The sequence below is a fragment of the Thalassophryne amazonica genome, chromosome 10 (genome assembly GCF_902500255.1).
Source record: "Thalassophryne amazonica chromosome 10, fThaAma1.1, whole genome shotgun sequence".
Lineage (NCBI taxonomy): Eukaryota > Metazoa > Chordata > Actinopteri > Batrachoidiformes > Batrachoididae > Thalassophryne > Thalassophryne amazonica.
This window is the reverse complement of record NC_047112.1, coordinates 16,404,919-16,427,491: the sequence shown is the minus strand read 5'-3', so window position 1 is coordinate 16,427,491 and position 22,573 is coordinate 16,404,919. Positions and strand designations below refer to the sequence as shown.

Genomic DNA, 22,573 nt, shown 5'->3' with positions numbered 1-22,573 from the left:
TATTCTATATGCTATCTAATGGAAACCCCAAACTTAGATACTATATGTTGATATCTATTAAAGAACCCATAAAATGAAGAATATTAAAAATCTACACCATGTAAAATAAAAATGTAAATCATGAAAATAAGCTAACTATAGCTAGATGAGCTACCGTTAAATTAGCAGTTAATAAGCCAACCGTACCTGGCTATCCAACAAGGATAAACAAAGCCGGTAACTAGCATATAAAGTACAATAGCATAGTTTAACCTAACAACGGTATTAACAAATACATATAACAACAAATGTAAATAAAACTATGTATTAACGTTAGCTTCCCAAACAGAAAATAACCGACTATATTGTTAGCTATGATAAACGGTACAGCCAGCTAGATAAGCTAACGTTCGCTGTTAGGTTTAACGAATTGTACCCCACTCCTACATTTTTATCACTAATATAATATTACAAAAAGAAAAAGTTAAAGCCTGCTGAAATGTATATGGAGACCTGATTTATGTATATTAACAAGTTGCCCAGTGACAAAGTCTGATTTATAGTATCAGTGTTTCGCCTAAAAAAAAAAAAAAAAATTCACACTCTGGTATTCACTGACTCGCTCACTTGATTTTTCATTTTTGTTTTGTTTTTTTGTCCAAAATCTGTTTCGTAGATGTCATATTCTGACACCTTCTGTTGAAAGCTATGACTGCAGCGGGAGCTTTTAGTGTTGCACTGCAGTCAGCTGACCACCAGTAAGATTTAAAAAACAAAACCAACCAATAATTAGAATGTTAGCATGCTGTCTGATCACTACAAAAATTCTATTTACTCCACTGTTTGTGTGAGAGACTGCCCGAATCAGATGGCTCAGGATACGCTGAAATGATTACCGGTATTCACATCCACATTCATGCTTCTTTGGTCCTATTTTTTTTTTTTTTTTTTTTTTTTTGGTGTTATGAACAAAATATTTCTGGCCTGGTGGGGGTTCTTGCTAGCCGGGCAGCCTGCCAAATTAGCTTACTTGTCACTCTGTTTTGTTCTTTAAATTTACTAAGTCATTGGAATTGGGGTTTTTCTTTCAGACTGTCGGGGGCAATGTGGTGGCCAAGTAGGTCCAGAGGGAAAGGATCTCAGTTCAAGAGCACTCCTGGCCATTCTCCATGTAATATAGAGTTGCATGAGGAAGGGCATCCGGCATAAACCAAACGGCAAATCAACATCAGATCTGCTGTGGTGACCCCAAAAAATAAAAAAAGGAGACGCTAAAAGAACTTACTTACTACGTGGTTGTTAGGACTATAACTATCTATATTAGCTGGGAAAACTTTTTTTCTTTTAAAAGAAAAAGAAACATTGTATTTGCATCAAGTAGCTTTTCTACCAGTCTTCATGAGACCAAAAAAAAAAAAAAACAAAATTTGAAAGAATGCATTTGTGGATATTTTGTGTTCCTCTGCAGGATTAATGTAGGTGAGATTTCTTTCTCTTCCTGCCTGTGTCCCTGTGTTTCTTTAGGAACACTGCCCACTCGCCTGGGGTAACGTCAACTTGTTTGACTACACTCACACTTTGGTGGCAAACAAGATGGCTCTAAACCTTTGGCCTGTACCTCATGGACTTGAAGATCTCCTCAATCCCATTGGGATCACGGGGTCCAACCCCAACAAGGTATCCGTTTATGCACTATGTCTGTCCGTGTTTAGAACTCCAAATGCTTCTGCAGTGGTATTTTTAGTTCTTATTTTCCTCATGAAAAAATTTTTTTCCCCCCAACACGTTGCTAATCGACAGTTATTCTGTTCACCTCTGCTCAGGAAACGCCATGTCTAGAACTAGAGTTTGATCATTTTAGTAGTTCAGTCAAATATCCAGATATGAACGCTGTGGAGGATCATGCAAACTGGACCATTTCAAGGGAACTGGGCTTCAACTACAACCTCTCTGGACAGGTAAGGATCTACATAGCAGCCCTTAAACTGTGCACTAATAAGCTGTCACAATAGCTTGAATACAAAGGTTAATGCCTAATACGAAGGTTATTAGTTCACTAGAACAAACTAAATGGACTTTGTTCAGAGACGAGTCATGAGTAGACATGCTGATTTGAGTTATTATGAAAAAAAGTGTTTTATTGAAGTCCCTTCTTGTGTGTTCAGAGTAATCGTGTGGCCAGAGATCACGCCCTGACAGAGAGCGATACAGAGCAGCTCAAACAGCTGAGTAACAGAGACCCTCTGTCAGAAATTACTGAGCAGGAGAAAGACTTTCTCTGGAGGCACAGGTGACGTCCCATTTTACAGTATATTGGTCCATCCAAAAGTCACATTTTGATCACAGGTTTTGTACATTTAAACTGTACTTTGGGATTTTTTTTTTTTTTTTTTTTTTTAGCTGGAGTACAGAAATGCGTACACACATGCTTCACATGCTCTGGGTCTACAGTGTTTATTGTACTTTTTTGTGTGGTAACACTTTTTTTTTTTTTAATCTTATAATCAGGAGTATGTCCTTCAGCCTAACTAAATTATTGTCTCTCAGGCACTACTGCATGAACATCCCTGAAATTCTTCCCAAAATCCTCTTGGCAGTCAAATGGAACTCCAGAGATGAAGTAGCACAGGTACAGTTACCGGGGGTTTCATTAAGGAAGGAAATAGAAGTTGGGGTTGGGGTGGGGGGTTCTGAGAAAATTGTCTGTACATATCTTCTACTCTTTTCAGATCAAAAATAATAATGAATGTCATACTTCACTTATGAATTGCAGTAATATTTGTTGTTGTTGTTGTTGTTGTTGTTGCTTGTATTACCAAGAATGTAGAGCTGTAATTTTTATTTTTTTTTAAACCTGATTTAAATGTACCTTTTTAACCTATGGCTAAAGGTGCATGAATAAAATTATTTTAAACATATCTATGGAGAGTTTGAAAGTGAAACATTTAATTATGACTTGAACTAAAATGTTGGAGATTAATTACTAGCTTTAATCCACACTCAAAAAAGACATAAATCTGACATCAGTGCACTTTATTTCATCAGTATTTATGAATAAATCTGAAACCCATTCAGTGGTTTGCCTTTGACAATTTTATTGAAGAACTGTGGAAAACATTTGAACAGAATCTGTCTTCTTGAGGTTCAATCACCTCAAACATTCAGTCTGATAACTCTGACCATTTATAAATTATAGGTTTTAGATAATTTATAATAGATTATTAATTTAGTGTTTTAAAGCTGCACTTTGCCCGAAATACATTTGGATAATTTTCCTCTTTATGCATGTTCCTACAGAGGTGCTGTAGCAAGACTGAAATAACTTTATTAATATACCAGAGTCAGGATACCTTAGTACTCCAGTACTCAGTGGACTTCCATTCACAGATCAGTGCTTCTAATCCACTACCAACCCTTCACACAAGATGGCATGAAGAAGACGTCTGAATATTTTCACTGCCACATTGTTAATTTCTGATATTTTGGAGTGAATATTTCCATTCTTAGAATCATAGCATGCGTCAAACCCCAGGCTGCTTTGAGACTGTCTACTTCATTCATAAGATGGACTTTATTGAACAGTTTGAATGTTTTGCATCTATTGATCTGTTATTTTTTTTCTGTTATCAATACATATATCCGTTTTATGTGTTTGCTTCCCAGATGTACTGTCTGCTGAAGGAGTGGCCATCTATTCGTCCTGAGCAGGCCATGGAGCTGTTAGACTGCAACTATCCAGATCCCATTGTCAGGCACTTTGCTGTACGATGTATTGACAAGTACTTGACTGATGACAAACTGTCCCAGTACCTCATTCAGCTTGTTCAGGTAGGTCTAACAGAGTTCAGTGGACCACATGATTCAGCCCATATAGACACTTAAACAGAAGTAATAACATGTTAGACACTGCTTGGCTTTTGACGGGCAAAAAAAACACTCAGGCAGACTACTGGTCCGTACTTAAATCCTGAGAGCCCCCCCCCCCCCCCCCCCCCCGACTTTCACAGTGCATAGATTGACTTCTTACTTGAAGAAATGACGGCAGTTGTAGTGATATAAGTTTTTACTGTTCATTTTTGTATGATGTTGTAAGAGTAATATTGCATGCGTAACACATAATGCATTGTCTTGAATTTCAGAGGCAGCAGTCAGAACCAGTGAAAAATGGTCCAAACACATAGTTAAGAGAATAATTCAAGGTTTTTTGTTCCAGTCCTAATGATCGCTTACTTCTCAGCAACTCGAGCATGCAGAGGGTTGTGTAAGTGCAAGCGAAATGCCCTGACTTGCACCAAATTATGTGCTTGTGAAGGAGGATGTGCACAGTAGATGAATATACACTCAACAAAAATATAAATGCAACACTTTTGGTTTTGCTCCCATTTTGTATGAGATGAACTCAAAGATCTAAAACTTTTTCCACATACACAATATCACCATTTCCCTCAAATATTGTTCACAAACCAGTCTAAATCTGTGGTAGTGAGCACTTCTCCTTTGCTGAGATAATCCATCCCACCTCACAGGTGTGCCATATCAAGATGCTGATTAGACACCATGATTAGTGCACAGGTGTGCCTTAGACTGTCCACAATAAAAGGCCACTTTGAAAGGTGCAGTTTTATCACACAGCACAATGCCACAGATGTCGCAAGATTTGAGGGAGCGTGCAGTTGGCATGCTGACAGCAGGAATGTCAACCAGAGCTGTTGCTCATGTATTGAATGTTCATTTCTCCACCATGAGCCGTCTCCAAAGGCGTTTCAGAGAATTTGACAGTACATCCAACCAGCCTCACAACCGCAGACCACGTGTAACCACACCAGCCCAGGACCTCCACATCCAGCATGTTCACCTCCAAGATCGTCTGAGACCAGCCACTCGGACAGCTGCTGAAACAATCGGTTTGCATAACCAAAGAATTTCTGCACAAACTGTCAGAAACCGTCTCAGGGAAGCTCATCTGCATGCTCGTCGTCCTCATCGGGGTCTCGACCTGACTCGAGTTCGTCGTCGTAACCGACTTGAGTGGGCAAATGCTCACATTCGCTGGCGTTTGGCACGTTGGAGAGGTGTTCTCTTCACGGATGAATCCCGGTTCACACTGTCCAGGGCAGATGGCAGACAGCGTGTGTGGCATCGTGTGGGTGAGCGGTTTTCTGATGTCAGTGTTGTGGATCGAGTGTCCCATGGTGGCGGTGGGGTTATGGTATGGGCAGGCGTCTGTTATGGACGAAGAACACAGGTGCATTTTATTGATGGCATTTTGAATGCACAGAGATACCGTGATGAGATCCTGAGGCCCATTGTTGTGCCATACATCCAAGAACATCACTTCATGTTGCAGCAGGATAATGCACGGCCCCATGTTGCAAGGATCTGTACATAATTCTTGGAAGCTGAAAATGTCCCAGTTCTTGCATGGCCGGCATACTCACCGGACATGTCACCCATTGAGCATGTTTGGGATGCTATGGACCGGCGTATACGACAGCGTGTACCAGTTCCTGCCAATATCAAGCAACTTCGCACAGCCATTGAAGAGGAGTGGACCAACATTCCACAGGCCACAATCGACAACCTGATCAACTCTATGCGAAGGAGATGTGTTGCACTGCATGAGGCAAATGGTGGTCACACCAGATACTGACTGGTATCCCCCCCCAATAAAACAAAACTGCACCTTTCAGAGTGGCCTTTTATTGTGGACAGTCTAAGGCACACCTGTGCACTAATCATGGTGTCTAATCAGCATCTTGATATGGCACACCTGTGAGGTGGGATGGATTATCTCAGCAAAGGAGAAGTGCTCACTATCACAGATTTAGACTGGTTTGTAAACAATATTTGAGGGAAATGGTAATATTGTGTATGTGGAAAAAGTTTTAGATCTTTGAGTTCATCTCATACAAAATGGGAGTAAAACCAAAAGTGTTGCGTTTATATTTTTGTTGAGTGTAGTTATGTTTATCACCACACAGATGATGAGCCTATTCTATTCCAACATATTATTATGTGTAGTAACACCTTTTTTGTTACTTCTTTTATGAAGAGTGCTTAGGGTACAGACTAGGCAGAAAATGTAACTTTTGGTTACTGGTGCCATCATATATGATTTGTATAATGGCCACGTTATATAAAATTTGTTCAGTTTTTACTGTTACTGGGACCTATGTTGTTTGGGCATTATAGCAATTAGTGAGAAATGTTGATTTTTACAAGTTCAAGCTGTGATATGCAAATAAAGTGTGTTTATCACTCACTCATCTTCAACCGCTTTCCTGGGTTCGGGTCGCGGGGGCAACAGCTCCAGCAGGGGACCCCAGACTTCCCTTTCCCGTGCCACATTGACCACCTCTGAATGGGAGATCCCGAGGCTTTCCCAGGCCAGTGTGGAGATATAATCTCTCCACCTAGTCCTGGGTCTTCCCCGGGGTCTCCTCCCAGATGGACGTGCCTGGAATACCTCCCTTGGGAGGCACCCAGGAGGCACCTCAGCTGGCTCCTTTCAACGTGAAGGAGCAGCGACTCTACTCCGAGCTCCCCATGGATGACCGAACTTCTCACCCTATCTCTAAGGGAGACACCAGCCACCCTCCTGAGGAAGCCAATTTCGGCCGCTTGTACCTGCGATCTAGTTCTTTCGGTCATGACCCAACGCTCATGACCATAGGTGAGAGTAGGAACGAAGATTGACCAGTAGATCGAGAGCTTCACCTTTTGGGTCAGCTCCCTTTTCGTCACCACAGTACGGCAGAGCGAATGCAATACCGCCCCTGCTGCGTCAATTCTCCAGCCAATCTCATGCTCCATCATCCCCTCACTCGTGAACAAGACCCCACGATACTTGAACTCCATCACTTGAGGCAAGGCCGTATTCCCTACCTGGAGTAGGCAATTCACCGGTTTCCTGCTGGGAACCATGGCCTCAGATTTAGAGGTGCTGATCTTCACCCCAGCCGCTTCAAACTCGGCTGCGAACCGATCCAGTGAGTGTGGGAGGTCACCGGCCGATGAAACCAACAGGACCACATCAACTGCAAAAAGCAGTGATGAGACCCTGAGCTCACCAAACTGGAAACCCTCCAACCCCCGACTACGCCTCGATATCCTGTCCATGAATATCACAAACAGGATTGGTGACAAGGCGCAGCCCTGGCAGAGGCCAACCTCCACTGGAAACGAGTCTGACTTACTGCTGAGCACCCGAACACAGCTCTCTCTTTGCGAGTACAAAAATTGGATGGCCCTGAGAAGGGACCCCCCTCACTCCATACTCCCACGGCACCTCCCACAGTATCTCCCGGGGTACCTGATCATACGCCTTCTCCAAGTCCATAAAACACATGTAGACTGGGTGGGCATACTCCCAGACACCCTCCAGGATCCTTGTGAGAGTAAAGAGCTGGTCAGTTGTTCCACAACCGGGACGGAACCCGCATTGTTCCGCTTCAATCCGAGGTTCGACTATCGGCCGAACCCTCCTTTCCAGCACTCTGGAGTAGACTTTACCAGGGAGGCTGAGTAGTGTGATGCCCCTGTAGTTGGCACACACTCTCTGGTCCCCCTTTTTAAATATGGGGACCCCCACTCCTTAGGCACTATCCCAGACCTCAACGCAATGTTGAAGAGACGTCTCATCCAAGACAATCCCTCCACACCCAGAGCCTTCCGCATTTCTGGACGGATCTCATCAACCCCCGGGGCCTTGCCACTGCGGAGTTGTTTGACTACCTCAGTGACTTCCACCAGGGAAATTGATGAAAATCCTCCATCAGCTTTCAGCTCTGCTCCTACTATAGAGGGTCTGATGCAGGAGTTCCTCAGTGTTCCTTCCAGCGCCGGATTACATCCTCAGTTGAGGTCAACAGAGTCCCATCCTTACTGTAGACAGCTTGGATGGTTCCCGTTTTCCCCTCCTGAGGTGCCTTACAGTCCGCCAGAAGCACCTTGGTGCCGCCCGAAAGTGCTTCTCCATGGTTGCTTCGAACTCCTCCCACCCCCGCTGTTTTGCCTCCCCCACAGCAGAGGCTGCTGCCCTTCAGGCCTGTCGGTACCTTGCAACTGCCTCTGGAGTCCTTTGAGATAACATATCCCGGAAGGACTCCTTCTTCAGTCGGACGGCTTCCCTGACCACCGGTGTCCACCACGGTGTTCGAGGGTTGCCACCCATTGAGGCACCTAAGACCTTCAGGCCACAGCTCCCCGCTGCAGCTTCATCAGTGGAAACTTTGAACATTGCCCATTCTGGTTCAGTGCCCCCAACCTCCACAGGGACGCTAGTGAAGCTCTGCCGGAGGTGGGAGTTGAAGATCTGTTGGACAGTGGGCTCCTCCAGACGTTCCCAGTTCACCCGCACTATCCGTTTGAGCGTACCAGGTCTGTCCAAAGTCCTCCCCCACCCTCTGATCCAACTCGCCACCAGATGGTGTTCAGTTGACATCTCTGCCCCTCTCTTCACCCGAGTGTCCAGAATATGCTGCCTCAAATCAGATGACACGATCACAAAATCGATCATCGATCTTCGGCCTAGTGTGCTCTGGTACCATGTACGCTTATGAGCATCCTTATGTTCGAACATGGTGTTCATTATGGACAGTCCGTGACTAGCACAGAAGTCCAATTATGAACGACCATTTGGGTTTAGATCAGGGAGGCCATTCCTCCCAGTCACACCTTTCCAGGTGTCTCTGTCATTGCCCACGTGTGCGTTGAAGTCTCCACCGGAGCCCCATACAGGACTCCATTCAGGGACTCCAAGTTGGCCGAATACTCCAAAATGCTGTTCGGTGCATACACATAAACAGCAGTCAGAGTTTTCCCCTCTGCCACCCGAAGACGCAGGGAGGCGACCCTCTCGTCTACTGGAGTAAACTCTAACGTAGCGGCGCTCAGCCGGGGACTCGTGAGTATCCCCACACACGTCCGGCGCCTCACCCCCTGGGCAAGTCCAGAGAAGAATAAGGTGATGGTTCCTGGAGAGGAACCATCACCAAAGTGCGTTTATCATCTGTATGTATTTATGTTCAGTTTCTTTTGGCGGCCATTTTGAAAATCGCTTGTCATGCCTACTTAATTTGCATATTTCACTGGTGTCCACCTCTTAAATTGTTAATTATAACCTAAAGATTGAGTGGGAGAAGTTTCACGCTTGCTTCAAAGTGAGCAATTGGCCCATTTGTGGCACCTTGTAGCCTGTACTAGAAGATATATATTTTGAAATACACAAGTTATGAAAATATATTTTGAGTCCAGAAACTTTCTTTCCTTCTTTATCTCATTCTCTTCTGCTTGTTGTAGGTATTAAAGTACGAGCAATACCTTGACAATCCTCTTGCCCGATTCCTTCTCAAAAAGGCTCTGACCAATCAAAGGATAGGCCATTTCTTCTTCTGGCATCTCAAGTAAGTCACCAGCTAGGCTTTTCTTCTGCATAATTATGCCTTTATTTTTGTTTGGCTACTACAGACTTAAACACACTATTTTCCAGTCATCCTTGTGATCATTAAAACGCCTTTCTTTGTCACTGCTCGCAGGTCAGAAATGCACAACAAAACGGTAAGCCAGAGGTTTGGGCTTCTGTTAGAGGCTTATTGTAGGGCGTGTGGAATGTATCTGAAACACTTGAGCCGGCAGGTTGAGGCCATGGAGAAACTCATCAACCTCACAGACATCCTTAAACAGGAGAAGAAGGATGAGACGCAAAAGGTAGGAGAGACGGCACATCGCCTGAGTGTCGTCCCAGCATGCAAGTGGCTTAATGCACAGCTGACATTTTGGTACAGGGTTGTTGTTGTTGTTGTTGTTGTTTTTCTGCCTGGAAAAAAAAATGGAGGAATACATGTAATGCTCATTTTCTTGATGCTTTATTCTCTTAACTATTTCTAAGGAACTGGAATTATATGTCTGATTGGCTAACTTTATCAAAAACTGTGTTGGAAATGATCCAATCAGGATCAGTAGGGTACATTTGTCTCCTTTGTGTCATAAAATCACACTGTCTGTTCAGTCAGTTTTAGGAGACGTCTGTGTTCTTGTGTAGCTTTTTGTGTAAACTGGTGTATTTTGTGGTAGTGAACATTGTTGTATTTGTCTGTGGAGGTCCAGATGCGGTTTCTCGTGGACCAGATGAAGAGGCCAGACTACATGGACGCTCTGCAGACTTTCACTTCTCCTCTCAACCCTGCACACCAGCTGGGAAACCTGAGGTTAGACCCGTGTGTGTGTGTGTCTGTGTGTGAACATGGAAGGTTGTGTACACATAATTAAATATCTCTTCATATCATTGCTGCACAGGTTAGATGAATGCAGGATCATGTCGTCAGCAAAGAGGCCGTTATGGCTGAACTGGGAGAATCCTGATATCATGTCAGAGTTGCTCTTCCAGAACAATGAAATCATCTTCAAAAATGGAGATGGTAAACATACACACACATGACACAGAGCCACCTCAGTCCCTGTGGATATCCACTCTAATCATGCCAAAATTCCCCAATATAATAATGCTTATATATTTTAGTCAATTAATGAAGTATATACGTAATATCTCCCATGTAACAACAGCTAACTATTGTATAAGGTTTCTTTATTCATAGTATTTATGAAATATGAATTGATAAATAAAATATACTTTGAACATGCTCCAAGGTTTTTTCTAAATTACATATACATTTAAAGTTGTACGGCCTTTCAAATTTCACAAATTGGACAAAATTTAGTTTCTACTGAAATCCAAGCATTATAATGTCAGTTTATTTTTATAACGTGTTGCAAAATTACAGCTCATTTTAATGACGAGAACATGGTTATCTGGGGGGAATGCCGTAGCGAATATGGTCTTTTCCTTCTAATGCCATCCTGCAGATGAACTGAGGGATGAAGCATGTGTGCGTGCATGTGTGATGTTTTGAGATGACCTGTGACCTGACCCACTTGCTTGATGCATGTTCTCGGGGCATGCATGCTAGCATCCATAAATTGAAGATTGTAAATCACTGCAGAGATGTTATCTGGTTACAAAAACAGGTCTTTTTAAGATTTAGAAGTGTTTCTTTTTCGGTAACTTTTACAAAATATATCAGAAACCATATTAAATTTATACAGAAATAAACTGTTTTGGAGTGTTTTCGGCCATCTTTGTTTACTTTGTTGAAGCGAACAGCCTGCTGACATCATACTGCCTTTCTTTACTCCGGCTGGCAGTTGCTGTGTCCTTCCCAGCATCCTCACACTGCTTTGGGGAAGCACCCATGTGATCTATGGCGTCGCTACCAAATGTAGGTCATGGCATCTGACCGCTTGAATTTCGACCCATCTCGGGTCAAAATTCTAAATGGTTTCCAGACAGCATGAATTTTGAATATATTGGCAATATCATATCATGAATCCCTTATTTAAATGATAAAAATTAAAATTATTATTAACTTGGTGCTAGCATGATATTAGCTGACATTGCACCCAACATTAGCATGGGCTGAGTGCCTCCATTGTGAGCGACTGAATTTATAATGTGCTTTAAAAAGACATATTTGTCTACATACATTTTTAGAGATTTGGGAATGGACTGGTTGTGTGCCTGGGTGGTTGCCATCCAAGATTTCATTCATATGTTTTTACGTCAGACATGCTTGAACCCTCGTGCGCATGCGTGAGTTTTTCCACGCCTGTCGGTGATGTCATTAGCCTGTGAGCACTCCTTTTGGGTGGAGTCGTCCAGCCCCTCGTCGGAATTCCTTTGTCTGAGAAGTTGCTGAGAGACTGGTGCTTTGTTTGATCAAAATTTTTTCTAAACCTGTGAGACACATCGAAGTGGACACGATTAGAAAAATTAAGCTGGTTTTCAGTGAAAATATTAATGGCTGATGAGAGATTTTGAGGTGATACTGTCGCTTTAAGGACTTCCCACGGTGCGAGACGTCGCGCAGCGCTCTCAGGCGCCGTCGTCAGCCTGTTTCAAGCTGAAAACCTCCACATTTCAGGCTCTATTGATCCAGGACGTCGTGAGAGAACAGAGAAGTTTCAGAAGAAGTCGGTTTCAGCATTTTATCCGGATATTCCACTGTTAAAGGAGATTTTTTTTTTTTAATGAAAGACGTGCGGACGGATTGCAGTGTCGGCTCGCAGCCGCCGCGACGCTCCGCCACTGGAAAAACACCTCTGTTGGAAGCCTTAAGGACAAGTTGGAACATGTCCTGCCTGTTAAACAATTTCTCATATACTCACTCCACTGAAAGCCATCAAAAGCCGCCTGGATTTTACAAATGGTTATCAACACGGAGGTGTTTTTCCTGTGCCGCCGCACCGCGCCGGCTGCGTCCTGACGCGCGGACCCGTCCGCACAGACCCGTCCGCACAGACCCGTCCGCACGTCTTTCATTAAAAAAATCTCCTTTAACAGTGGAATATCCGGATAAAATGCTGAAACCGACTTCTTCTGAAACTTCTCTGTTCTCTCACGACATCCTGGATCAATAGAGCCTGAAATGTGGAGGTTTTCAGCTTGAAACAGGCTGACGACGGCGCCTGAGAGCACTGCGCGACGTCTCGCACCGTGGGAAGTCCTTAAAGCGACAGTATCACCTCAAAATCTCTCATCAGCCGTTAAAATTTTCACTGAAAACCAGCTTAATTTTTCGAACTGTGTCCACTTCGATGTGTCTCACAGGTTTAGAAAAAATTTTGATCAAACAAAGCACCAGTCTCTCAGCAACTTCTCAGACAAAGGAATTCCGACGAAGGGCTGGACGACTCCTCCCACAAGGAGCGCTCACAGGCGAATGACGTCACTGACAGGCGTGGAAAAACTCACGCATGCGCACGAGGGTTCAAGCATGTCTGACATATGAATGAAATCCATATAGTTTTTGAAAAAAATAAAAAGGACCTATACTTTATTGACAGCCCTCGTAAATAAGCTACAGTTCATATGATATTTACACAGAAAGATGTTAGAAAGATTTTTTTAACTTTAAATTAAATACGTACCATAAATGCTTTTTTTCCCTGAAGGTGTTACATGTAAATATTGACCAGCATGGCACCCAGCGCATGCACAGTGGTGCGCGGCATCTCCGCGCCACACGGAGAACTGAGTAACTTTAACTTTTTTTTTTCCTTTCTTTGTGGATCATGAGATAATTTATCATGAGATAATTTCATCGCGTACAGCCAGGGTCACCTGGTGTCTGTGGTAAATGAGACGTTAATGAGGCGCTGTGACTTTTTCAACTTATGGTGCAAAGACAGACGCGGTGGGGAAGACAGAAGCTCCGCTGATTGATGTGACAGTGCAGCTGTGGCGCAAAGTGCCAGAGGGACTTTTCTTCAGCCATGACAAGGAATTAAAGTATTTTCAGATGTCTTTTTCCAAAATCAGGAGGCTTTATCTGGACAATTTTTCTTCAGGACGTGTTGATGAGTCCACTAAAACGAACAGGTAAGCCTTTATATTTACTTGATATGTGAATTTAGAACCGCAGCTTTCAGTGAATCATGCACAGCATCAATCGCCATTTTTCAACTTATGAGAGAGCCTGTAAAAATCCATAAATTACCCACATCGTTGTAAAAGCCAGTGTTGAAAGCGTGTGAAAAAAGTAGCGGCTTATAGTCTGGAAATTACGTTATAATGTTCATAACAAACACACTTGTTCACAGTTTTGCTAAGAAAATTCTTATTGCACATTTTCAGGTAATTTTACATGTTGCCTGAAAAAAAAGACGATCTGTGTGTAGTTTTTGAGTTGTTTTTTTTTTCTTTTTTTTGCCAGACAGACTTAATAACACATCTTCATGAGGCCTTACCTTGCTCTGCTAGTCACGGTGAATTACATCCTTTTCCTTACCTACAATCTGAACAGAGGTGCAGATTCTTTTTCCCACTGCTTTTTAAATCATGACAGAATATGATCTGTCAAGCTGAAGCTGCAACTCTTCTGTGTAATGGTCTCTGTTGCCTGCTACAGACTGTATTATCTGTGAAACTGTATTTACCTGTTCTGTAGACCTGCGGCAGGATATGCTGACCCTGCAGATTATTAAAATCATGGAAAATGTTTGGCAGAATCAGGGACTGGACCTACGGTAATACTTATTTTTATCATTAAGTTCTCCCGTTTCTGACTTGTTCTTTCCTCACTTTGCTTACATATGTTTTGAGATACATATGCATGCTTGTTTTCAGGATGCTGCCTTACGGCTGTCTGTCGTTAGGAGACTGCGTGGGCCTCATCGAGGTGGTGCGCAACTCGCACACCATCATGCAGATTCAGTGTAAAGGAGGCTTGAAGGGAGCGCTACAGTTCAACTCAAACACACTGCATCAGTGGCTCAAGGACAAGAACAAAGGCGAGATGTGAGTCGTTTTCTTCTGCACGTCCAGGCTTCTCTGGTATATCCATCTTCACAGGTTCCTTCTGTGCCACAGTTCTTTATCTTACGTCCACTTCTACTAGAAATGTTTCTGTGTACTGGCTGTATGTAATTCTTAAACTGTACCAAGGCAGGGTTTAATACCATTAGATTAGATTGGACTCCCTCAGGGAAATTGAGATTCCAGCAGCATTGTATAGCAGCACACAGAGTATCAAAAGTGAAAGTAAAAAACAAAAACTGTTTATAAATATAAATACCAGACATACTTATCAATTCTGGTTTACTGGTTACTACTGTTCCTCTCATTCACGACCTCTGTCTTCCTGTTACTACTCCTCCCCTCTACAGTGACATCTGCAAAGCTTTTATTGTTAAGGACATCTAGTAAGCATGCAAAATAACAGCAATGGCAACATTAAAAAGTTTCTGTTGTGCATCCTTAGTGTGTGGTGTTCAAAGATGTTACTTGTCTTTATTGTTGAAAATGTTACACTGTGTGTGTGCAGGTATGATATGGCCGTGGATCTGTTTACACGATCTTGCGCTGGCTACTGTGTAGCTACATTTATCCTCGGTATAGGAGACCGGCACAACAGCAATATTATGGTCAAAGATGATGGACAGGTAAATGCATATGTGCACACACAAATGTGACAGACTGTGTGTTCACTGAAGTACAAGCCTTTTTTTTTGTTTTTCTTTTTTGTGCACACATACCACCGGCTACACATGTGCAGATTGCTCATGCTTTCCCCCATGTGTGGTGTTTATGTTCATTAGCTGAAACTGAACAATGCAAATGGTGTGTTCAGGTTTTCTGTCAGTTTAACTCCTCATAATGTTCTGTCACATGTCTGTGATTGCAAAAAACAATTAGAGCTTTGCTGTGTTGGATTAGTCCTTTTTTTGTGGTCATACTGTATCTGGATCACATTTGCATTCACACAGGATGTTTATGAGTGTAGCTGGAGTTGTGCCGAGGCCTGACTCTTTACGCTTCCTGTTTCCAGTTGTTTCATATAGATTTTGGCCATTTCCTGGACCATAAGAAGAAGAAATTTGGCTACAAGAGAGAGCGCGTTCCCTTTGTACTGACACAAGACTTCCTGATTGTGATCAGCAAAGGATCCCAGGAGTGTACAAAGACCAAAGAGTTTGAGAGGTACCGCAACATTTTTTTTTTCCTTCTTTTTTCCTGCTTGTAATGGATGTGATAGAGAGAAGGGTTGTTGACAAGACAGAAAAACAACTAACGGTCATGGTGCAGATCTTAAAAATGCTCTGGAACGCCGGTTTTATTTGACTGTTCTGGACAGTGCAGACGGACAACATCACCACATTTGGTGATGCATCATTTCTCTGTCTATTCCTTGTTGGTGCCTCCATATTGCAGCAGGTTTATCACAATTTACTGTTACACATTTGGGAGGTTTTCACATTTTCCGTCTCCTTCCAGATTCCAGGAGATGTGTTATAAAGCCTACCTGGCCATCCGGCAGCACGCTAACCTGTTCATCAACCTGTTCTCCATGATGCTGGGATCCGGCATGCCCGAGCTGCAGTCATTTGATGACATCGCCTACATCAGGAAGACGCTGGCACTGGAGAAATCGGAGCAGGTAGACACACTCATTCTTGAGATCTGCACTGATTTGCATTAATGAAGGAAGTTATGCTTTTGCTAGAGTTTGATATAAACTCATTTTCACAAATCTTAAACTTTTTTATATATTTAAACATTTTGTGAAATCTGTTCAAGAAATACTTTTTACATTAGCCTCATACTCCTGAAGCAGTTATGCAGTTGTGTTACCAACAAGTATAATCCCTCATGTAATGTGCTGAACTTTCATGGCAACACATGGCAAATCAAGATCAGGCCTGTGATGAGTTGTCCTAATAGTCAACTATGACTAGCTAGGACCTGTACAGATGACTAATTTTGCTAATTCAGATTTTCCTGCACAGCTATCAAAAACAAAACAGGGTCCCCTTGCAGAGATGTTCACCAGTTAAAGTCGGTTTGAAGTTTCGATTTATCCTAATTAGTTTATTGCCTGTGCCTGTATATGATGTTGTTCTTGCATGAAGCCCAGCGCTTTCTTACAAGGTCTTTATGGGATTCATTTCTATGACAACAATAAACAGCCAATGGCTAGCTTCTAAAGCGTATGGTGATAAAAGCACTCACCCTCAGCAGGAATAGTATTTTGGTCCAATCTGCTGTCACAGATGAGGTGTTTTTTGTGTGTCTCTATTGCGATAAATCTGACTGTTGATGGAGACATCTAAAACAAGCTTCTGTTAGGGTGAAAGTTTTGCACCATCTGATTGGTTGCCAGAAATAGCAATGCAGTGATGACACCAGCGCCTTTTGTGAAAAGTTCAAAGTTTTCAAATTCAAGCGCTCAAAGGCAGAGCGCTCTGAAAAAAGACTTTGGGTGCAGAGCTTTTTCTCTTGGTGCCCACATATGCTCCGTTCTCTTTTGGAGCGATTGAATAAAACACACCATGTGGACAAGGGCCCCGAGTCAGTGACTAATGGTACCTAACTAGTTGAGTAATGATTTGCATTAGTTGCCCCAACGCTAATGAAAGACAAGAACATAAAACTGATTACTGATTGTAATACGTTCAAGTTTCCACAGAGGATATCTTATCAGTTCAGTGGATCCATTTTGGAAGATAATTCTTACTGTTTCTTTTTTCATAAATTCTGATCTATAATATGAGGTATCGAGTTTCAGATTTTGGTGGGTGGGATGGTTATGAAGCCCCGCTTACTTTCTTTGTTTCTGAATGTGTTTCTTTTCCCGCTTCACGCAGGAGGCATTGGACTACTTCATGAAACAGATGAATGATGCTCACCATGGAGGGTGGACCACCAAGATGGACTGGATATTTCACACCATCAGACAGCATGCACTAAACTGATCCTCGGAGTAAAAACCCATCAGAGCCGCTGTGGGGCTTTCACGACTATCAGCTGGATGTGGAACTTTATCCAACGCTAAACTATTGGAATTTTGGTATTTTTGTTACTTTTTTTTTTTTTTTTTTTTTTTTTTTTGAGACTCCAGTATTTTGTTCAGATGAACTGAGGTTTTCAGGGTTTTTATTTTTTCTCCTGAGTTTACAAACCAGCTGCCACCCCTTGTCCGGATTGAAGCTCCACCTCCTCCAGCTACTATGATTCCTCCATGTTAGTTTTTTTTTTTTCTTTTTTCAACACCAGACAAAAAAAAAAGTGGGTAAGCAAACGGGAGTTACGCATGTAACTACAGTTCTATGAATTCCGGATGAGCGTTAGAAGCCGATGCTTAGCACCTGATTTATTCCATGTGCGCATGCTCGGAAGGTCGAGCCTTATACCAACAAAGTCATGTTAGTGGGCGTGACCTGGGTGACGTCAGTCAACAGTATATGAGACTGTGTCACCAGGCACTCAATTCTTTTGGAATCTATTGCCAGACTCTAAGTGACAACCAACTCTGGTGGTCATCTGGAATTCATAGAACTGTAGTTACATACGTAACTCTTGTTCTACTTCATTCCTCCTGATCGCCAGAGGGCAGTGCTTAGCACCTGGATGACCTCATACCAGCCAGGTCATGAGGAATCTGCACTTACTGAAGCTCAGTTGCAGTATGAAGAAGCTGATAATGCAGCCGTTGTCACAGGGTGAGGAGCAGCTACATTAACTGATGTCACCTAGGTCACGCCCACTAATGTGACATTGTTGATATAAAACTCAACCTCTGCACATGTGCGTACGGAATAATCCAGGTGCTAAGCACTGCACTCTGGTGTTCAGGAGGAATGAAATTGAATCAATACTTTACATCTTATCCTGCTGCTCAATAAAGAAAAAAAAGCTGTGCCCTTTCCTGCCAATTAGTAGCCAGCATGTAAATCAGACTTCAGGTAATCTGGCATCAGGAAGCCTGCAGAGCGTTTCGTAAACTGACCGGACCATGGAGGCTACCGCTGCACCGTCTTCCACCATCGTTTTTGGGAACGTTGCCTGTGTGAGCTGACTTGGCGTCAGTTTACTTGCATTTACTCCTAATATTGAACATTTTGTGAGGAAAAGTCAAAGCTTAAAAACAAACAAACAAAAAAAAACTGTGCTTGTCACTGAGTTGCTCTGCTCAGATTGACGTAAAAGCGCTCGGCCTTCGACCTTTTGGTGGTGGAGCAGCGTTGGCTGAACTTCAGGTTGACAACGCTTGTCCATCGAAACAGCACTTCTAATTATCAAAGTACTATTTACAGATTTATGATTTTGTACATTTATTTATGTATGTAGTTTTTTTTTGTTTCTACGGTGACAAAACACTAAAGTGACTAATTTTTGTGTAAATATATTAACTACCATGAGTGAAACCTCCTTTCTTTACTTATATTTATAAAATGGCAAGTTTTTGACTTGGAAAGTTTGACATCTCATTTGATTTGTATTAGTAGCACTTACTGTTTTGTTTTTTTGTTTTTGTTTTTTTTGTATGTGTGTCTCGGCTGCAGCCCTGCTTTGAAAATGCATTTTTTGTTTGTTTTTAAAGGGGATGCTAAATGACTAGCGTAAATATGCCAATCTAAAGTTTTATGACTAACGGGACCTATTTTAAAGCCTGTGGCTGTTTGTTTTGTTAGCGAGCGTAGGCCCAGGGGAATGTCGTGTCTTCCTGTAGATAAAATGCCTTGGTGTTGCACCGTAATGCTTCACTGCTCACCACTAACAGAAACCATATTAACACTATCAACATAGCTATGGGAATATTTGGGGTAAAAAGGAAGATTAGTACATCAAATTCTTACCATGCATACCCATTTTTGTTATGTCTTTTTAAAAATTTTGACAGTGCATTTTTATTTTTTTCCCCAGCTCACACCAGTGCAGTATTTTAGACATGGACAGGTGTGCACCCATATTTTTGGTGTTTATACACATTAATGCAGTTATTAGATTTAATCATGAAAGCTAATGCCAAATATCCATTAATGTGGAAATCGGTAATCCTATTGGCGCACTGGTAGTAGTTTTGATCAGCACTGGGGCTGTGATGATCACAGTTCCTGTTTCCTTTTCTGCTGTGTGCCACACAAACTGAAACACATTGACATAATTGGCTATAAAGTCATTTTTACAGGAAGACATAGAAATATTGTGAAACTGTGATTCTGTTGTGTGAGCCAGCAAACTATGCGCTCATGGTAGTTTAAGGCGACGCAAAGTTTAAAGCCCCTTCACACACAGCATGAATGAGGCTGAATGGGCAAAATTTGCAAAGTTCGAGATGCAGACGGGAGGGACAGACATTCAGCCAGCCTTGTGCGAATGCCATACAAATGCTGTTCGAATACTTGGAATATGTGTTGAAGCCGCCCCGAATGATCTGTGCACATTTGGCGTGCAGCAGCACCAGAAGCCAGGTTGTCTGTGCCTAGAACACAGTACAAAACAAGAGGAAATACAAAACTGAGTTCTAAAGCTGAGTTTTTATTTTTATTTCTGTTGTGGTAGCCTGGCCATGCTGTATATGTCACGATAGGTGTATTACAGCTGTCACATCCCTGTCAGGTGTGTTGTGTGGCTGGACCTTTGACACACATCGACTCGCCGTGTTCCAGCAGTGCACTGTGTGCACCTGCACATCGTGTTACAGCTGTGATGATCATGTCTCATGCATTATGTAATCCATGGGAGGGGATGACAATGTATCTGTTGAATTAGGTCCATCATGGACATAACAGCTCATCCAGATGTGCATGCTGCACTGGACAGCTATCGCACTGCACTCCGACTGCCGTTTGAGCTTTTGCCACTTTGACCGCACCTCGACAGTAATGGGCTGTGCTCTACATTCGGGCTGGCCGCGCGATTGGGCCCGGTTGTTGAGAGTGCACTGCGACTGCTGTTGGAGTGCGCCTCGAGCTTGGTCGAGTGTGGGCCGAATAGCTGTTCAGGTGCCGTTTGCCCTCATTTGGTCTCTAGTGTGAAGGCTGCTTCGGTCGGACATTCAGCCAGGATTTCACATGGTTCAACATTTCGTACAGCTCCTCGACTGCAGTCCAAATGGTTTGACTTGCGTACGAATATCGCGGTACGCCTGCAGCTCGACCGCCGTTCGATTCTTTTTCAACGCGAATATGGAGTGCATGTGCTCTGGCCACACGGATGTGCTGACTGCTGTATGAGGCGTTCGAGTGCACCTTGAATTTGCACGACTGTCGTCCAAATCCTCTGTGCACCATTCAGCCTCATTTGTGTTATGTGTGAAGGGGCCTTTAACAATCATTAATCAAACATACTGACATGGATTTGTGAAATATAAAACTGTACAAATCTTTAATTTGTCACATCTTTCATCCAGATTTTAACCTTGAAGGAGCAGAAGTGAAAATTAAAATAGTCTAGATGAAACTCTTGCTGAAATAAGATCATTAGTAAAGACGTCATATACGTAGCAAAAAACCAGCACCGCCTAAAAAGTGAAAAATATATTGATATTAATTTGTAGATTAAGTTACAGACCCTTATGGGTATAAGCTGAATGTAGCAAAAATGTAGAAATGAGACTTGACCCGCTGTGCGCTAGTGTGTTTGGAATTTAAAAAAAAAAATGCACGGTCATCCAACGATTGATTCAAATTGGTTCTTAACTTTAAAGATCAATCCAGTTAGATTTCAATTGATAAATTTTTCATTTTTTCTCGTGTCTCACCACTGTGAGTGGGTGATGTAAAAACTTGCTAAATAGCCTGTAAATTTGCACCAATCATTCCAGCATACATGACTCAAGAACAAGCGACTTCATACTTGCGGCGTGTGTGGGGTTTGCAAGCACAAAATTTCAAATGAAGTTCTCGGATGTCTAAGACATGGTGGGATGTAAAGCGCTTCATGAGCTTCTTGTACTAATTGGGATATTAATTGAAGCGACAGTGAGACAACTATAGCGGTAGGAAATGATACCAAAACTCCTTCAGCTCTAATCTTCCTATTTTAGATTGCAAAAAACAGAATTATTCAAAACAATGAAGGTGTGCATGCTTCAGTATTGATACATTGTAAGCAGTAAAGGTTGGGAGTCGCTGCTGTAAGAGAAGACAAAACAATCACTCGTATGCTGTGCTGAGGAGATACTAGTTTATTAAAAAAAAATAAATGGTGCATCAGTGCAGCTTTGCAAGCCCACAGCACCACACTGTGTATTGACTAAGATGTTCCAAAGTGCACGTCTCCAGAGTATTTACCTCGAAATCCAGTCTGAAAGTGGAGACGAACATCTGCACGTTCCCAGAGTAACTTTTGATTATATTGACAAAACCAAAAGTTGGGGTGTGTTTTGCTGTGACACACACGTGACGTCACATTCTCCCAGCATTAACACCTAGAATGTATTTAAATGCTAACATGGACCTTTTTTTTTTTCTTTTTCTTTCCACATTTGTGTTCGTGTCACACTGAAGGTCCACTACACGTAACGCGTTACTGAGCAGAGAGCCGCTCTCTTTCGTGAAGGCAAACATGAGAAATGCATCATGCAGTATAAGTCAAACTGAGACTTTAAGAAGAAAAAGGGTGGGTTATGCACTCAACAGTCCAGATCTCAATGCCTTTTTATCCAAGAGGACGTTCTAGAACGTTAGTGCAGTATGCATGTCTTTGAAGAAGCGTAATCACTACGTATGTACAGTTGCCGTCTCTAAGCTCTTTTTCTATGGTAGACATTTAGTGTGATAAACTTAGATTGTTGCTAGCCTTATTTTTAATATCTTCCTGTGTAGGGGAGACTGGGGACGCTTGTTACACTCCTGTGGGATTGGGGATTAATTTACCATGTTGACATCAGGGCTAGCTGTTTCATGTCCATTTCAAAATGTGCAAAGAAAAAAAAATACTCATTTATAAGAATGAATGCCAAAATAAGGTGCAAGTTATACTGTGGAAAATACAGTGTATTATTTAAGTGATAGGTTTAATCACTACTGACTAACAAGTAAAAAATAAAAATCAAAGGTAAATGTTTAGTTGGTAAGCCTTAGCTTGTAATCTTAATCAGTGACTAAAATGAGATAAAAGAAGAAAGTATACCTTGAACTTAGATTTTTTTTTCTCCCACTTTTGCTTTAGAAATGGAATGATTGTGTCAAATGCCACAATTGTGACATTGAATGCCATGAAGTGCTTAGAAATGATCAACCTGGCAACAAGTTG

The 22,573-nt window shown here is 42.3% G+C and overlaps 1 protein-coding gene across 1 annotated transcript in view; it reads left to right on the top strand.

Annotated features, from left to right (window-relative positions):
* LOC117518366 (phosphatidylinositol 4,5-bisphosphate 3-kinase catalytic subunit alpha isoform-like) overlaps window positions 1–17,409 on the top strand; it is a 51,026-nt gene extending 33,617 nt beyond the window's left edge. The window contains exons 12-26 of the mRNA XM_034179476.1: window positions 1,504–1,656; window positions 1,803–1,937; window positions 2,145–2,269; window positions 2,527–2,608; window positions 3,643–3,807; window positions 9,280–9,383; window positions 9,516–9,687; window positions 10,081–10,187; window positions 10,276–10,397; window positions 13,983–14,061; window positions 14,162–14,332; window positions 14,859–14,976; window positions 15,363–15,514; window positions 15,809–15,971; window positions 17,179–17,409. Of these exons, the coding sequence (XP_034035367.1) occupies window positions 1,504–1,656; window positions 1,803–1,937; window positions 2,145–2,269; window positions 2,527–2,608; window positions 3,643–3,807; window positions 9,280–9,383; window positions 9,516–9,687; window positions 10,081–10,187; window positions 10,276–10,397; window positions 13,983–14,061; window positions 14,162–14,332; window positions 14,859–14,976; window positions 15,363–15,514; window positions 15,809–15,971; window positions 17,179–17,286 (1,956 nt within the window). The 3' untranslated portion in view covers window positions 17,287–17,409. The remainder of the gene's footprint in view (window positions 1–1,503; window positions 1,657–1,802; window positions 1,938–2,144; window positions 2,270–2,526; window positions 2,609–3,642; window positions 3,808–9,279; window positions 9,384–9,515; window positions 9,688–10,080; window positions 10,188–10,275; window positions 10,398–13,982; window positions 14,062–14,161; window positions 14,333–14,858; window positions 14,977–15,362; window positions 15,515–15,808; window positions 15,972–17,178) is intronic.
* The last annotated feature ends 5,164 nt before the right edge of the window (window positions 17,410–22,573 follow it).